The sequence below is a fragment of the Tyto alba genome, unplaced genomic scaffold (assembly GCF_018691265.1).
Source record: "Tyto alba isolate M040663 unplaced genomic scaffold, T.alba_DEE_v4.0 Super-Scaffold_16, whole genome shotgun sequence".
Lineage (NCBI taxonomy): Eukaryota > Metazoa > Chordata > Aves > Strigiformes > Tytonidae > Tyto > Tyto alba.
This window is the reverse complement of record NW_024881278.1, coordinates 19,548,229-19,564,596: the sequence shown is the minus strand read 5'-3', so window position 1 is coordinate 19,564,596 and position 16,368 is coordinate 19,548,229. Positions and strand designations below refer to the sequence as shown.

Below are 16,368 nucleotides of genomic sequence, written 5' to 3'. Positions count from 1 at the left end.
TTCATAATATTATTTGTGCTGTAAATACGACCAGGAACTGTGGCTTACATAGATCACCTGATCCTGAGTAAAATACCAACTCATAATTAGTGAGGGAACTTAAGACTGGCGGCTAAGTGCATCTACTGTACAGACAGATCTGATTAGGCTCTGACATATCCATGAACAATGTGCAGTGTGTTATTTGCTGACATGCCAAATGATTTCCCACAGAAGCCAGTAAAATAATTCTAACATCATTAACAAACTTAAGTATTTCTGTATTTTCCTAATGCTCTTTGGAGAACAATCTGTCTTTTCATTAGAGTAGGTGTCTGCAGCAGCAGAATTACAAACGGTGGCAGGGGCTGCCAGACGCTGCTCCTGTGCGAACGTGTACGGATCAGGGTTGGAGGGAAGGTTGCTTACCAAAGTGATATCTACCCGCCTCCGCCCATGAGGCAGGCAGGCAGTTTTCTGGGGTATGTGTCAAATCAAATTTCAGAGGCTGAGTGAAAACAAGGAATGTTTTGCCTGCGGCTCTGGAGGTAATGAAGGGCTGGGGTGGATGCACAGGCCCTGGCGATGCCCTCGTCCTGGCCACTCTCTGCCGCAATTCAGGCCTCCGACTCTGCCTGTCCCTCACTTTAGCACATTTCTCCTCACCGCTGCTGTGAAGAGACAAATCTCACTATCGCGGGGGAAGGCCGGTGATTTTCCCTGAAGGTGCTGGGCGCGGTGTGGCCTGTGCAGCAGCCGATGCAGCCGGCGCTGTGCCCAGGCGAGGAAGGTGAAGGACGAGCCACCAACCTCAGGCCTGTGACCACTCAGCCTTGCGCCGGCCGAGAGAGTCATTAGAGGAGTAAGATGCTGCTGCTCCTGCCCCGGGGGTGGCGTGGGGGTTATTTACATCCTTCCTGCCTCCCTGTGGTTTTCAAGTCACCCGCACGGGCAGCCTTTACAGGTTCAGTTTAAAAGACTGTAAGAAGCGTGTCTATATAGACTGTGTATACACACAGACTTCTTACCGACCAGGGCTGCCGCAACAGCTTCTGCAAACGACCCTCGCCCATTTCAACGGCCCCTCCGCCGCCCGCGGCCGCCTCCCGCTCCGCCCCGGCGAGGCCCAGCCCCGCGGGTGGAGCGGGCCGGGGCGGGGCGGGGCGGTGGCGCCGTGGGCTCGGAGGCGAAGCCGGAGTTGGGGTTGAAGACGAGTGAACTTCCGAGGCAGGGCTGGGCTGCTCTCGCCGCCGCTACCGGCGGGGAACGAAACTGGGCGGAGAGACGGCCGAGATGGTGGAGGACGGCGGGGAGGAGGAGGCGGAGGGGGAGAGCGGGAAGATGCCGGCGGCCGCCGCCGCGCCGCCGCCTCGCTGCAACGGCTTCCTCCCCGGCAAGGAGGCGGAGGACGGCGAGCGGGCGACCCCGGCGGGCGGCGGGGAGCGGGAGGCGGCGGCCGCCGAGGCCGAGGCCATGCTGGCGGCGGGCGGCGGGCGGGCGGAGACGCGCCTGTCGCGGCGGCGGCTGGCGGTGCTGGCCGTCTTCAGCTGCTACTCGCTGGTGAACGCTTTCCAGTGGATCCAGTACAGCATCCTCAGCAACGTCTTCGCCGGCTTCTACGGCGTCTCCTTCACGCAGATTGACTGGCTCTCCATGGTCTACATGGTGGCCTACGTGCCGCTGATCCTGCCTGCCACCTGGCTGCTGGACGCCCGCGGCCTGCGCCTCACCGCCCTGCTGGGCGCCGGCCTCAACGGGCTGGGGGCTTGGCTGAAGTGCGCCAGCCTGGCCCCCGGCCGCTACCCGCTCACCCTGGCCGCCCAGGCCGTCTGCGCTGTCGCCCAGGTCTTCATCCTGGGGCTGCCCTCACGCATCGCCTCCGTCTGGTTCGGCCCCACCGAGGTCTCCACCGCCTGTGCCGTGGCCGTGCTGGGCAACCAGGTAGGGGCCGGTGTGTGTGTGGGGCGGGGGGGGGGGGGCGAGGGGGCGGCTTTGGGGAGGGGGAGGTTTCCCGTAGGTTTTGACGTGGCGTCGGTTTAAAAAGGTAAGGCGTTTAAGTGGGAAAAAGCGTTCTCCGGCAGATGGTTACAGGGTGTCGTTGGAGAGCGGGAAAGTGATGGAGTGAGGGTGGTGGTGTGTCCCACCCTCCCCGGCCAGCCTTGCGCGGCAGGGCCCTGGCCGTGTGGCAGCGTGTGACAGCTCGCACGCTTCTCTCAGCTGCCTGGAGTATGTCAGTCGAGGCCCTTCTCAGAAGCCGTCCTGCTCCGCTTTCTCTTCCTCTTGCATTCAGTATCATTCACCTGGCCGAACCTAGCCCCAGCTGGAGCGGGGTGAGGTACGTGAACTTTCATGGAGAGCCCCCATGCCAACGTGAATTAGTTCTACTTTTTAAAATATGGCCTCAAATTGCTAAATGCCAGCAATCAAGGCCCTAGGGACTGTGACAGTGTGATCTGTAATGCTGTGATCGTTCACATCACTGCGGGGAGTTGATAACTGAGTCACTGATTTCCTAGAGCTCCCTGGTCCTGGCCAGTTCCAGAGAGCAGGAACAGACGTATCTGAAAGCCTGGGTGAAAATATGATACTGATGGGTGGTTTTTTTCTGCCCATAGCCTTGTTCTCACTCCCTGCCACTATCCCTGCTCTTTTGTGGCAACAAAATGTTAAGATTCCAATCAACACCACTGACGCAGGCTGAGGTCCTAGGTACAGTTTGATTAAGGGAACAGGGGATTTGTTTTTCCTCATGTGAGTCTGATGATTTTATGTTTGTGCACTTTGGATTATTACAGCAGTAATATTAGTGTTACATATTTACAGTTAGGGTTGCCCATTAGCTTATACCTGGCTGTTTACAGTTTTCCCGATGTTTTTCCAAAACAATTTTTTCCTTGCATTACAGTCTTATAGTGGACAACTCAACTCTCCCTTTTGGACTGAAGACTTTGGGGGTTGTTGGTTGGTTGTTCAGGTTAAAGGTTTCTTTGGCAGCTAAATTTCCATTCTTCCTGACATGTACCAGTCCCCTCCCAGTGGTGAGGTGTTACTGGGCTTTCAGTTCTGGAGTGCAGTGTCAAGGATCCAAGTTGGAGTTTGAAACTGATGCTTTGCTGGGGTGCTGAGATGTGGAGGTTGAAGTGGTGTGGGATAGGAGCAGGACAGCAGGGATTGTGCAGATGGGGGACCATGAAGAAGACAGGCAAGGAAAATGGGAGCAGAGATGTGAACAAAATAAACCTTAGTTGTTTCTGGAGCGTATTCCCCTTCAGAAACTAGGATTGATTTTAGCGTGCTGGCGTGCTTGATGGTCCTCTGCTGGGGAAACGCCTGTGAAGTGCACAGATGAGGTGTGTTTCGTTTCCCTCTGGCAGCCCTGCGCAGGATAATGTCTTGCTCTGTGGCTGCTAGCTCAGAGCTGGGCACTACACAGGGCTTAATACTCCAGTCCCGCTTGTGACCCAGGAAGACTGATATTGCTGTCGAACAAGGGAATTTCTCTGTTCTCAGTTTCTGCTTTCTTAAAAAGCCCCCAAAAAACAACAACAACAACAAAAAAAAACACAACAACCCCCCCCCCAAACAAACAAACAAACAAACAAAAATAAAAAAACAGCCAATCAACCAAAAAAACAACCAAAAAACCCCCTCTCAAAAACTAGATTGAAAGTAGTGAAATGACAGATGAGGCCCTTGGAAGTTAGAAGCGATGCCTGTGTATCCCAAGGCAGTTCACTTCTGCACATGCATTGTGATACAGTCTCACCGCTCTTGTTCAATTGTGCAAGGTGAACTATGTAACAGAATCAGGTTGCTATAACCCGATGAGCTGTTGCCCATCCCATTTCTTATCAGATACTGTGTCTAATTCAGAGCTACAGCAAACAGGGCTGGGGCCACAGGCAGGGGAGGGTCAGAGCACTTGTCAAAAATCCGATTGCACCCGTTATTTCTTGAGATGCTGATCATTTGCAGTTGGAACATAAACCACTGGGAGTGCAGCGATGTACCTGTCAAGGGTTGTTGGAAGCGCCATATTTCTACAAGCATTTAGCATATTAAGCTGTGAACACCAGGCTGGCTGGAACTCTTGATCCTTCTGTCTTAACCTTTCTAGATGTAAAAGGTGAAAAATGGTATCACTTGACTTTCTTGCAAGATTGTGGGTACTGTATTGGCTCACATTGGGGGAAGAAAAAAGATACCTTAAGAAAAGGAGTAGGTATGTACTCAGTCCATGTTTGTAGGGTTCATATACTGAAAGGTGAGGGTAAAAAGAGGCAAATTCTTCAGGTAAGCACTCGATACTGTGTAAATCTGATGGTCTGTGGGGAAAAAAAAAAAAGGCAGAAAACCTCTCATTGGAAATATGCACAAAGGGTGCTTTGTAAGCGTGTTGACACATCTTTAATTTGAGTACTTTCTGGGTGTTGAAATGCTACTCTAACAGCCTTTGGTGTTCTTTTTTTATTTTATTTTTTTTTACCTGAAATAGATGCAGGTTTTTTTAGTGTAAAAAAAAAAAAAAAAAAAGTTGTTCTAACAGTTTAAAATGCAGTTTAGTTCTGGAGGAACAGCAGAAATAAAGTGGAGAGTAGACCAAGACTGTTGTTCCTTCATGTTTTAAAATGATTTGTATATGCCTAAAACTTCAGTCCTTGTTTTTGGTCTCTTTTTAATACCACATGAGTTGCTACACTGGAAAAGACTCAAGATACAAACCCACTACTACTTTATTTTGTGATTTTTCTTTATTTTCTTAGCAAAAATTGCAGATGTAGGTTTTCATTTTATTTTTCTTAATAAGGATGATCCTTTTCTCTTGTTCTTTTCTGCTCTATCAGTTCTGCAATAAACCTTGCATCTCAGTCTTTGTTACTGTAGTGGCAGGATCGTGACATCAAGTGCAGCATTTTGATTGAGGGAAAAAAAAAAAAAAAGCGCATTTCTACAAGAGTAGCTGGAGACTTCTGTCATCTCTAGGCCTTCAGTTGCAGGATGACCAATACAAATTTATGTGCATGCACAGTATTTTCCTGTGAAAATCCAGATAGATTCCGGAAGGGTTCTTCTGCAAAAAAACTTTCTTAATGCTTAGCCATTAAATGTGCTATATACTAGGTGTAGTATTGTAGTTTAATCTAGAAATGAAAAGGTTACAACATGAGTTACGGAAGACGTGGTTGTGAAATGTCATTGAGAGTAAATGGCACAAAAGTATGATACTAAAGGAAAACTTTACCTTTATAGTTTTATTAATACTTACTATGATATAAATTCTGAATTCTACCTGGTAAGGCTTTTCACTTCTATTAATTTTTATGTTTGCAGGGAAATGATTTCTGGTTTTCTTTTCTTGCTTTACAGCTTGGCACTGCGATTGGCTTTTTGTTGCCACCTGTTCTGGTTCCAAATACACCTAATGATATTGATCTAATGGCACATAACATCAGCATCATGTTCTATGGAACAGCGATAGTGTCCACACTTCTGTTCTTCTTAACAGGAGTTGGTAAGAAGTGTTCCATTCTTGTATTTTAAATGGTGACCTTAAGGAGTGTTTGCAACATCTCACTTAAAGCATCTGACTTTTCTCAAAGTAGTTGAGGTTACATTTTTTCCAATTTCCTTGTGCTCACTTCCCTTTTGTGCTAGCGTTAAACAACAACCAGTTGACTGTATGTCATGCTTCTCATGGGGAGACCTCTCAAAATACTTAGTTCACTTAATCTTTTTGCTACAAGGACATTATGATATAATGTGAATTCTGTTAATCTTACAATTCAGATACAAAGGTCTAGACGCATTGCAGATAAAGTCTGTCCTTGACCATATGTTGGTAGCAACCAGATGTGACCAAATAATTAGCACATCCTTTGTGGCTGTTGATTCGTCCATGGGAAAATCTAGAATATTTTTATCATGAAAGTGTTAAAAACCACAAGTTAATCTGAAATGCATCAAACTGAAACACTTAAAAAAAACAACCAAACAAACAAACGAACCACAACATTAGTGTGGTAAAGACAAATAAAAACTGTTCCTTGTTTTTCCTCAGTGTTTGAAGAAAAGCCCAAATACCCTCCTAGTCACTCTCAAGCAGTCCTGCAAACTATGCCTCCAGAGAATTACTCCTACAAGCAGTCGATTATTAACTTGTTCAAAAATATTCCATTTGTACTTTTGCTGATCAGTTATGGTAAGTGGTGCTGTCTGGCTGTAGTCTGGCAGAACAGTTCGAACGTGTGCCAAAAATGCATGGAGTTTTAGTTGTGGTGATGGTTCTTCATGGGGGGAGGGAGTGTCAAACTTTCACTTACTCAGCAGCCAGTGCTGGAAAATCTGCCAGGATTCAAAATACCATTTATTGGTCTGATGAACAGATATTTATCTGGCAGATAAAAGGTTTTGCCTTCAATGTCAGTCTTAAATATCAGAAGATAAACTCTTAGGAGTATCAGATCTGTGTGGCTACACCTGGAGTGACTGAAGTTTTCCTTTTGGTACTGCAGGTATTATGACTGGGGCATTTTATTCTGTCTCTACATTATTAAACCAGATGATAGTAACTCATTATGAGGTAAGTTTATTTGATCTCCTTTTTATTTCTTGTTTTAATGGTACATTTACAGAGGTGACGTTTATTATTTTGTAGGTGCTATGCGTGCTCAGACATTTGGTTTCCTTTATACCCCTATACAGTTTCTTGCATCATACAGCTGTGGGAGTTATAGGAATGTTTGTTTGCACTTATGACTGCCAAGAGGTCTGAACTTGACTCTGAGTGGAAGCAAGTTATTAATGAGCACCATATAAATATTTGTTGAAAGGGAGAAGAAGTGAACGCTGGGAGAATTGGCTTGACACTGGTGGTGGCAGGAATGGTGGGTTCGATTATTTGTGGTTTGTGGCTGGATTACACTAAAACATACAAGTAAGTGTGGGTAGGCATGTATGGGGTTAGGGGTAGGAGAGCAGTGCAATTGCATTAGAAAAATACTGCAACAAAGGAGCTGAAGTGAGTTGATGATAAAATCCAGTTCATCCCTGATTTTTAAGTGGCCTTGATGGAGACTAGTTTCTGAGGCTACAGCAAAAGCTTGAGACTCTTAATGGTTCTTGGCCAAAAGAAATGAGACAGGAGAATGCAAAGATGTGAAGGGTTTTTCCATCTACTCCTGTCTCTTCGGTAGTGTAAGGCTAACAAGGAAACCATTGTATGTTCTACATACAGTGGCCAGGTGGCCAAGTGGGCTCCTCCTCCTAGGACAGAATAAAGGCTCAAAACCTACTTGCATTGTTTGTAAAATGGACAGTTGATTCTATTTTTTTTTTTTTTATACTAGTCCCAGTCCTATTAGTGAGCATAACATTTGCTTTAATTCTGGGGATGACCACGGAGCAGAACTCTGTTCTGGGGTAGGAACTCCCAGGCCCATCACCCATGGTGTGGTGCCCCCCCAGGAGTGAGCCGTGCCCTGGAGTGCTGCTTGTGGTGGGGTAGTTCTCCCCTCTGACTCTTAGTATCTTATGTGCAAGAGCTCTAGAAAGCGAATGGATGTTAATGCTGTAGATTGGCTTTGTTTCTGCATGTGTTTAGGCTTATAAGTGATACGTGCTTTAATATTTTGGATGACATCCCTTATTTCAGATTTAAAAGAAATAGAATACTGCTGAGATCTGTTCGACTTGCCTCTTAGTCTGACTTTTGTTGCTAGTAGTGTTTGATTTCACTGCTCATGTATTGATGTGTTGTATAATGGGCAGCACTGCAGAATGGCCAAGAAGCACAACATAGCGGAGAACTGGAATAGTCTTAAGATAACAGTATCTGCTGTGGTTATAAGTCTTTTTAGCCTTGAGTGAAGCAACCATATAACCAAGGCAATAAAGAGTTCGGAAAGGGATACATTCTCATTGCATGATATATTTGAGTCAGAATTACATGAAGCTGTAGAATGTCAGTTGTTAGAGAGTAAGTAATGTTTTGTGTTAGTCTTTCATGCTTCAGCAATGTGCTGTGATCTTATGTTAACAATTTTTTTATTTTTTTTTTTTTTGGTTGGGTTGCAGGCAAACAACTCTGATTGTTTACATTCTCTCCTTCATTGGGTTGCTGGTATTTACTTTCACCCTGGACCTTGGATACCTTATAGTAGTGTTTGTGACTGGAGGAGTACTTGGGTGAGCAATTAAAGAGGAGAAGAAGACTTATTGCAGTTGTATTCAGAAACAATATTTAACTGTTTTTACAAAATGATTCTACATATATTCCGTCACCATGTGCTCAGCCTATGCCTATAGCTCACAGTACAGATAAGGTTTACTAGCATTTCACCTTCTGTTACATCAGAAAAAATCTAAAGTAACTCACTTTTTAGTGAATTTAATTTAACGTTTTTGTGGACCTAACAGAAGTCTGTATGCGGTCCATTTGTTTGACTCCAATTCAGAAAGCTGTCTGCAGTAAAGTTGAATCTTTCTGTTGACCAGTGGATAAGTAATTAGAGTTTAACTGAGCAAATCTAGGAAGACTGGCTTCTGTGCATTTTGATTAATCTCTATTTTGATAGCCCAAGCAGCATGCTGGGTGCTTCATTCGCTCAGAAAAGCATGAGTACTTCCCACATATACATAACCTAAAAGCCCCAAAAGGTGCTGAGGGAATAGTGCTGTATCCAGACATGGCAGTCAAGGTAGAGCCAGAAATGTCTGGAGCGTTTCAGTTTAAAAATAAATCAGCCAACCTCAACTGCGTTAAGCCCCTGCTCTTCCTGTCACCTGTTGGTTCCCTCAGCTTCTTCCATGGCAGCTTCTAGCAGACTTTCCAGTGTCTGGCCTCACTCCCTACTGATGATCTCTTTTTGTCCTCCAGCATGGACAGTTGGGCTAATCAGATGATGATATTCATACATGTCTTTCATTTGAAAGTAATTGGCTTCAATTATGAAATGGCTTGTGGACTGGTCATAAAAGATTGTTTCATGTATATGGAGTGGAGTGCAGGTGGTTATGGGAAACAGGACAAACATGTTGATACATCTTTGTCCTAAAAAGAGAGATGTATGGCTAAAATTGTTTCATGGGGTTGGAGGAATGAAGCAGGTAAAGCAAGTATTGAATCATGTTAGGTCTTGAAAACAGTTCAGAATACCAGCTGATCCATGTGTTTATGTCTGATTTTCTTAGCTGTAGTAATAGATGAAGGACACACCTGTCATGCTCTTGGTCTTCTCTTCAACAGGTTCTTCATGACTGGCTATCTTCCACTTGGGTTTGAATTTGCTGTGGAAATTACATACCCAGAGTCTGAAGGAACTTCCTCAGGTCTCCTTAATGCATCAGCACAGGTTATATAATTTTATTTCTTAAAGTGAAGTAATGTTCAGGAAGGCCACTCTGCTCGAATCTATGAAGGCTTTCTTAGACTTGGTTGCTAAGTATCTGTTGTGTTGTTACAGTCTTAATTTTTTTAATTTGGCTTCTATAAGATGTGATCTGAAACTTTGTATGGCAAAGTGATGACTCTCTTCTGTGTGATCCTGATGAAGTAACTTGTTTGTCTATAGATATTTGGAATTGTCTTCACACTTGTTCAAGGAAAACTCACAACAGACTACAGTCCTTGTGCAGGAAACCTCTTTCTTTGTGCTTGGATTTTTGTGGGCATTATCTTAACAGGTAATTAATCAGAAATGTAAGTAATGATTTCTCTTTAATGTAAAAATGTGGAATTTTTTTTGAGATACTGAATTTCTGGGTAGCTCTAGATGTCTCGGACATCTAGGATTTAGATATGTTGCTTTCTGTCTGAGCTGACAGAAATTGTAAATTCAGGGTTTGGTTTGTGTTTTTTTTGCTTTGTTTTTCACTTTAAATACTTGCTGTGTGCACACCCTTTGTTTTAAGGATGCTGCTGCTAACGTGTAGGCAGCCATCTAACACCCATTTCTTGAGTCATGTCTTAAAGTTGAGGAAGATGTCTACCTCCAGAATGGGACAGTAAATGTAAACAAATACATAAATGGAGGCAGTTTGAAGTTTTCCAGATGCAAGAAACTGCTGATGTGCTCCTGAACTGTACCAATGACTTACACATGCTGGTACTTACAAATGTGCTGAAAGTGTTAAAACCATCAGAGCTTTAAGTGCTTATGGTTTAAAAGCTTTTGTTGCCATTTTCTGCCTGTACTTTGCTACAAGCAAGTTCAAATTGTCAGTAAGTTCAAATCACAAAAGAGTGAGTACAGGTATTTTGAATACGTGTACAAAGCAGCTTCCATGTGCTTGCACTGTACAAACATTTCCCTTGAAGCACATGTCATTGCCAAGTTGTGAACCAGCTTTCTCTTTATTTTTTTGTTTCAGCCTTAATAAAATCAGATTTGCGAAGACACAATGTGAATTCAGGGATTATGAATTTGGATGTTAAAGCTGTAAGTGGTAACTCTCTTACCATGATTGTATTACCTACTTGGATGCTTGGCTTCTATTGGTGTAATAATATTAACAGCAAAAGAATGACTGACAAAAGCTTATAATATGATTGTTTTCATGCTGTTTTGAAACAGAGCCACACGGGATGCTGCCCTCAGATATCAGTTTCTCCCCTTGGCTCCCATGAAAAACCTGCTCTCGCATTTTTCTGGATTTTAAGTGGCTAATATTAATCTTTGGTTTTATTCCTTGAATCTTGCTTTTTCATATTTGCAGGTAGCATTGTAAATTGTGAAGCCTTTTTGTGTGTTGGGTTAGAAGGCTGTGCTACAGACTACGTGTTTTAATTAAAATTCCTGCAATCCCTTTAAGTGAAATCACTGTCGGATGAACAGAAGTAATGCTGCAGTTTCTATTCTGTGCTGCATGAAGAGCTGGGTCTGTTCTGCTGAGCACCCTCTCAATTTAAATGAAGAGTGAGCACAGCATTTTCTGTTGTTCAAGAGGTCCCAAAACCACGTTTCAGCAGCCTTTCCAAATTACCACAGTTACTAGTAGAAATGAGGCTGTCACTGGAAACTTTTTTTAGTGCTGTGGTTTTTTTTGATCATTTGGATCAAGGTAATGAAACAGCTTTTTGGAGTCAGATATTGCAAGATCCTTTGTCACGCTTCTTTTTATGTGTAGATGTCTTGCATATATAGCAGCTTTTGACCATCTGCCATCAAGTGCACGCTGTCAGTATGTCTGCATAAGGCTCGGAAACTTCCAAGCTGGTGCTGTATGAGTTAACTTGAACCTGAAACCTGTGCAGCTGTGTGTGCACAGTATGGCATCCTGTGGGTTTAGCAGCCTGGGTCGGGGCTATCTCAGGGTGTACATGCTGACTATAGGCAGTGGCCCATGACTTGTCTGTTTTCTGTTAGCACCTTGTTAATTAGTGTAGATTGTCGCACAACTTCATTTCTGTTAGCCAGGATATAACAAAATCCTGGAGTCATCTCCCTGATAATACCATAAATAGAGAGCTGCCTCTGTTAATAAGGTACAATAACACTTTGATACCAAACCTTGATCGTCAAGATTCTGCTGTGTTTAAATATAATGGAGAAAAAAACCTCAAAGTTAATCTCCATGTGAAAATATCTATATGAAGTAAATACATACGCTAGAGTTATACTAAGAAACTCCATGCTGTGGGGTTTTTTCATTTTCATTACAGAGAGAAGGGAAAATAAGTCTTCCTATAAAAGCCTGATTTAGCTAATTAAATACATATACTATTGGAGTCTAACCTAATAATTACCCAAGAATACCAAGGTTGGAAATAGCTTCTGCTGAATAACAACTTAATTCCTGCTTTTTTTTTTTTTTATTTCCCTTTGCCAGGTACCAGTTGACAGTCCTGTAGAACCTGAAAGTACTACATTAAAAATTCAGTCGGCTTTATAAAGCTGAAAGAAGGTGACTTAGAATTGCACAAGTTTGGTTGGATACTGAACAATACTGATTAGTGTAATCACTGGATTTGTATGTATGAGTAGTAAAATGTATTTGTTGATATTGGTGATAGTTGTGCAGTGGAAACTATGAAGATGCTCAGTTCATTTTGCCCAAGATGCAAATAATTCACTGTTGTATGGAATATTTATTTTAACAATTTTCAGGTTTTGCAGTTTCATTGGTAAAGAACTGTGTGAATACTCTCCATACTAGGGAGACATGTACATTCAGGATGCATACTTGAAAAAATCTGGAATCCTGAAATACAGTCGTCATAATCAGAAGTATCTAATCTTCTTTTCTTGTTCAGTCTTTGCTAGTGCATTTGAAAAGTCAGAGAGTAGATAGCTGTGCAGCTGGAGGATGTTCACAGGTTCCTTTTTTTTTTTATATATATATCTGTATTTTTAATATAAGCCAATGGTTCCTTCTGGGAAACTGTATTTTATAGCACAATACTGAAAACGAGATGACTGCAAACGTGTGTGTTTCATACTGGCATCTGACATTTCTTTTGCCTTGACACTTCTTGATAGATATCAGATGGCAGATAAGAGAAAACACTGTCTTATAAATTTATTGTAACATCTCCCACTAGATAAATTGAAGAAGAAACATTTCTTATTAAATACAGTAAAAAGGAGGGGAAAGGCCTTTGATATCTTTACTGTGAAGTATTTATAGGCAATGGAACACTACCACACAGGTTGCCTCCACGGAATATTTTGAGTGCTTTCTCAGTTAAAGTGAGAGGAGTATGTGTTTACAAAGAGCTGGTGCCTTTACTTTGTAAAGAAGATCCTTGCCTCATCTTGAGTTTAATCAGTGCTGCTGAAGAAATTCCATTTTGTGTGTTAAACCTCCTCTGAATATTTGTGAAGTATCAGAAAATGTGTTCTATCCTTTTTTGCATTTATTTCTCTGTGTTATGGATTGTATCATCTGTCTCATGTGAAATCTTTGTGCTTGTATAACCTAAATCATGTCCTTTGCAGTTTGTTAAAAGCTGTAAGGATGACTGAAAGGAAAATAGTGATGTTTCACTTTGATTGAATATTTGCTGTTTATATCATGCATCTTAGCTATGAAAGGAGCAGACTTCTTTAACATTCACCTTGTGTTATTACATTTACCTGAATTTGGGATGTAGATCTCTCACTGCAGTGCTTATGAAAATATGCTCCTTTATCTTGAGCTCTATCTACACACCTACAGAATTGATAGCACTACAATAATACTGAGGCCCTACTATTACTGAAAAAGTCATACCTGAGTTAGTGGACTTTTTGCAAACATTTAAGCTTTAGCAGTCTTTAAGCTGAGCCTGCAGGTTTGGTACCATCAATGATGCTGTCTCTTTGAGTTCCCACAGATGTAATGCCATCCAGAAGCTGGAATCCTACTCTGAATTTTCCACAGATTGTTACAGTTGGGTATGGGGAACTTTTTAATTCCGATATAGTCTTTCAGTATAAGTATTGTTAAATGCTTTTCTTTTTCTTGTTTCACTGTAGATTTGGATAATCCTTTTATATAAAAAGGACTCTGCAAACTTAGCTTTTTAAACTTAGCCTCTAAACTCGACGATCTTGATTTTACATCTTGTATGATAAATACTTCAGACATGGGAAGTCTGAATGGCAATATACATACTGGAATAAGCTAATCATGGTTGGAACACTCGCCTTTCCAAAAGGGGTTGATGTCTCTTTGCCAGGTCCAGTGCTGGAAAGAAAATGGGCACCCCTTGCTGCTCCTGGAGAGGCGAGCTTTACGAGGAGAGTCCTCTGGTGTGATAGCTAAATATAGGAAAAGTAACTCATAGATATTCAAAAGGCAGGCAAGAGTATAGGAGTGGAAGGGGAGATGCTTTCATTATGTCAGTTCTTTACATTTAATGACTTGCTGTGATGCAAGCTGCCTCCTCAAGAGAGCAAAGTGAAAGTTCCTGCCTTTTGATACCTGTGGGTGGCTTTTCTTTGGAAAAATTATACTAATGTGTGCCAAAATATGTGTGTTCTTTGGCACTATACAGATTCAGTAAATATTTATTCATGGCCCGTGGTTGCCTTGTACTTCTGCTGTTGCAAAATGTTAATATGATAATATTTTTGCAATTTTGCGGAAGTGTTTTCAAACATCCAATAGAAAGTCTTCGGCCATATCCAGAATGCTTTCTGAGATATCCAGTACACACTGTTCAAATTCAAAGACTGAGCTCTTTTTTGTTTATTTTTAATTATTTTTTTTTTTTAATTCCTTTCTTCACTACTAGTTTCCAGTTTCTTTATTTACGTTCAGTTGATTACTGAAAAAATATTCTAGCCCTTCTGGCTCCTCGTTCTTTTTTATCTTCTGCCAAATTACCTCTGAAAAGGTCCAAACAAGATTTTGGCATGCTGAACACCCTGCTGGGTCCCTGAAAAGAAAATATTCCTAATAATGAAGGCTTAATTACATCCTGGACTTAACACTCTCCCTCTAAAAGGAGCTTGAAAGTTGGAAACCTGTGAGCTATTTCCAGGCAATGATAAAGTATTTAAATAAAAGGCTCAGTAGCAAAATAAGGAGCAAACCACTATTTTATACGATAATCTTATCTGTCTGTCAAGAAACTGAGGTTCTAGCTCATGGCAGAAATAAATTTGGGGTAGTTGGGGCTTTTGGGTTTTTTGCTTTTAATTTTTGTTTTTAAACAAACAGCATCTACCCAGTCAAACATCCATCGGGAATTGGAAATAGGGTTGCTGACTCTCTTAGCCTTGAGATTCTGACACAGCCTTCCAGTAAGAATAGAGGTGGGGGCTAAAAATTGTAACTCCTTAGAGGTAATAATTTAATGAATGGAATTACACATCAACTATGAGAGGATGGAGTGGGAAACCAAGCGGGGAGAGGCATCCCAATCCCATGCATCAGCTTTTGCTTTTCAATATGCTTTTCTTTTGAGTGCTGGAAGAGAACTCGTGTAATGGGGAGCGTAAGCAGGGGGGCTGCCCCCACATTCTCAGGGGCCCACCAAGGTGTATAACTGCTAACTTTCAGCTACAAGATTCAGAGATTAGCCTTTACAATATCTGTCTCTGTTTTTTCCAGACCATGTTAAACTTTTGGCTAACTTCAGTGGGAGAGACCCAGAGAACATTGACCCATTTTTATTTAGGATTCCTAACATGGCCTTAAAACCCTCATTTCTTTTGGCTTGGTGTGTAAATACCAGCCCTGTAAGGCATGGTCTGGAATTGCTGCAATTGGGAGCTTTCTTCTTCAGCTTGGTAGATAAGTCCTTCAGAGTATTTATTTTGTAGATTAGTGTTTGTCTTTAATAACATCTCTTTCTGTTGCTGAATGCTCATGTTTCATGAGGAAGAAAGAACAAGGGAAGAAGTGGGAAGAAGACATATGAATCATTTTAGGTTAATAGAGTTTTCCTAACTTTACCCTCTTGGTCATCTCTTTTGTTCAAGACAGTCTGTTGTTTCAGAGACAATCACTGGAGTGTGTAATTAGAGCTGCTAGCCCATGTTTCCTAATGAGGAAGTGCTTTTTGAGAAATCTTTGGACTATCTTGTGCATCCTACAACCAAGTGAAATTAGGTTAAGCTTATAAGCATTTGTTGCTTTAATTTTCCATTTGGTGAACTCATGAGTTCTGTGTGAATGGCAATGTGTGACCCTTTCCATTGCTGTCTTTCAATACGTGTATGTACCACCTTCTTAAGTGTAATAGACTACTAATGATTCATAGACCACAAGCTAAATTATTTTATCCCACGTGATTTCCCCACCATCATCATTCAGTCTGAAGTCTGTGAAGAGGGAAAAGTGATGTTAATGCATGAACTAGAATAAGTTAAGAAAAAAATATTCCAAAGAGAAATGTATTTCCGTGTTATTTACAGCTCATGTCTTTGTTCTGCTCATGAAGATAGCAAAGATTTTTGCTCTAATATTTTGGTTTTGTTAGTACCCCATTCTTTGTTTCAAGAGAAAATGAAAAATTCCATATGAATACTCTTGATTGCAATATTATATGTATGTGTATATGTGGGTGACATCATTCCTTATGTTACTAATAAAGTGTATAACATGTAACTTGATTGGAGACATGATTACCATTTTTGACAGCTGCTGATAACAGCTCATGGGCTAAAAATGATTTTTTTTTCCCCCCTTAGAGTCTACCATTTAATGTAGAGAAATTTTATAAATGAGTGATACACCGTGTCATTAATATCCATGCATGCACATGTATGTGTAGAGGACATGTATGCAGGGTATATAAATGTATTCTACACAGAGTATTGGTTTATAGAGAAATCTTCTCAGGGTGTGGAATTAAAGTATTAGCATCAGTAGTTGAATTGCACTGCTCTAGCATAGTGATTTATCTGGATTTTCTTTGGAAAAGGTCTATGAGGAAAAGAAAGTGCAGTTAATACCTAAAGC

The 16,368-nt window shown here is 41.8% G+C and overlaps 1 protein-coding gene across 1 annotated transcript; it reads left to right on the top strand.

The window, feature by feature from the left end:
* The first annotated feature begins 877 nt into the window (after window positions 1–877).
* On the top strand, window positions 878–16,014 carry FLVCR1 (FLVCR heme transporter 1). Its single transcript, XM_042789816.1, has 10 exons — window positions 878–1,920; window positions 5,347–5,491; window positions 6,038–6,178; window positions 6,492–6,559; window positions 6,810–6,913; window positions 8,053–8,163; window positions 9,224–9,329; window positions 9,549–9,660; window positions 10,348–10,415; window positions 11,806–16,014. Exons 1-10 carry the CDS (start codon window positions 1,273–1,275, stop codon window positions 11,866–11,868), a joined length of 1,566 nt encoding a protein of 521 aa, XP_042645750.1. The 5' UTR covers window positions 878–1,272; the 3' UTR covers window positions 11,869–16,014.
* Window positions 16,015–16,368: the final 354 nt, after the last annotated feature.

Coding starts and splice junctions, on each gene's coding strand:
- FLVCR1 (XM_042789816.1), top strand. CDS start 1,273: ATGGTGGAGGACGGCGGGGAGGAGGAGGCGGAGGGGGAGAGCGGGAAG. Junction 6,560..6,809: donor TGATAGTAACTCATTATGAG/GTAAGTTTATTT, acceptor ATTTGTTGAAAG/GGAGAAGAAGTGAACGCTGG. Junction 6,914..8,052: donor GATTACACTAAAACATACAA/GTAAGTGTGGGT, acceptor GTTGGGTTGCAG/GCAAACAACTCTGATTGTTT.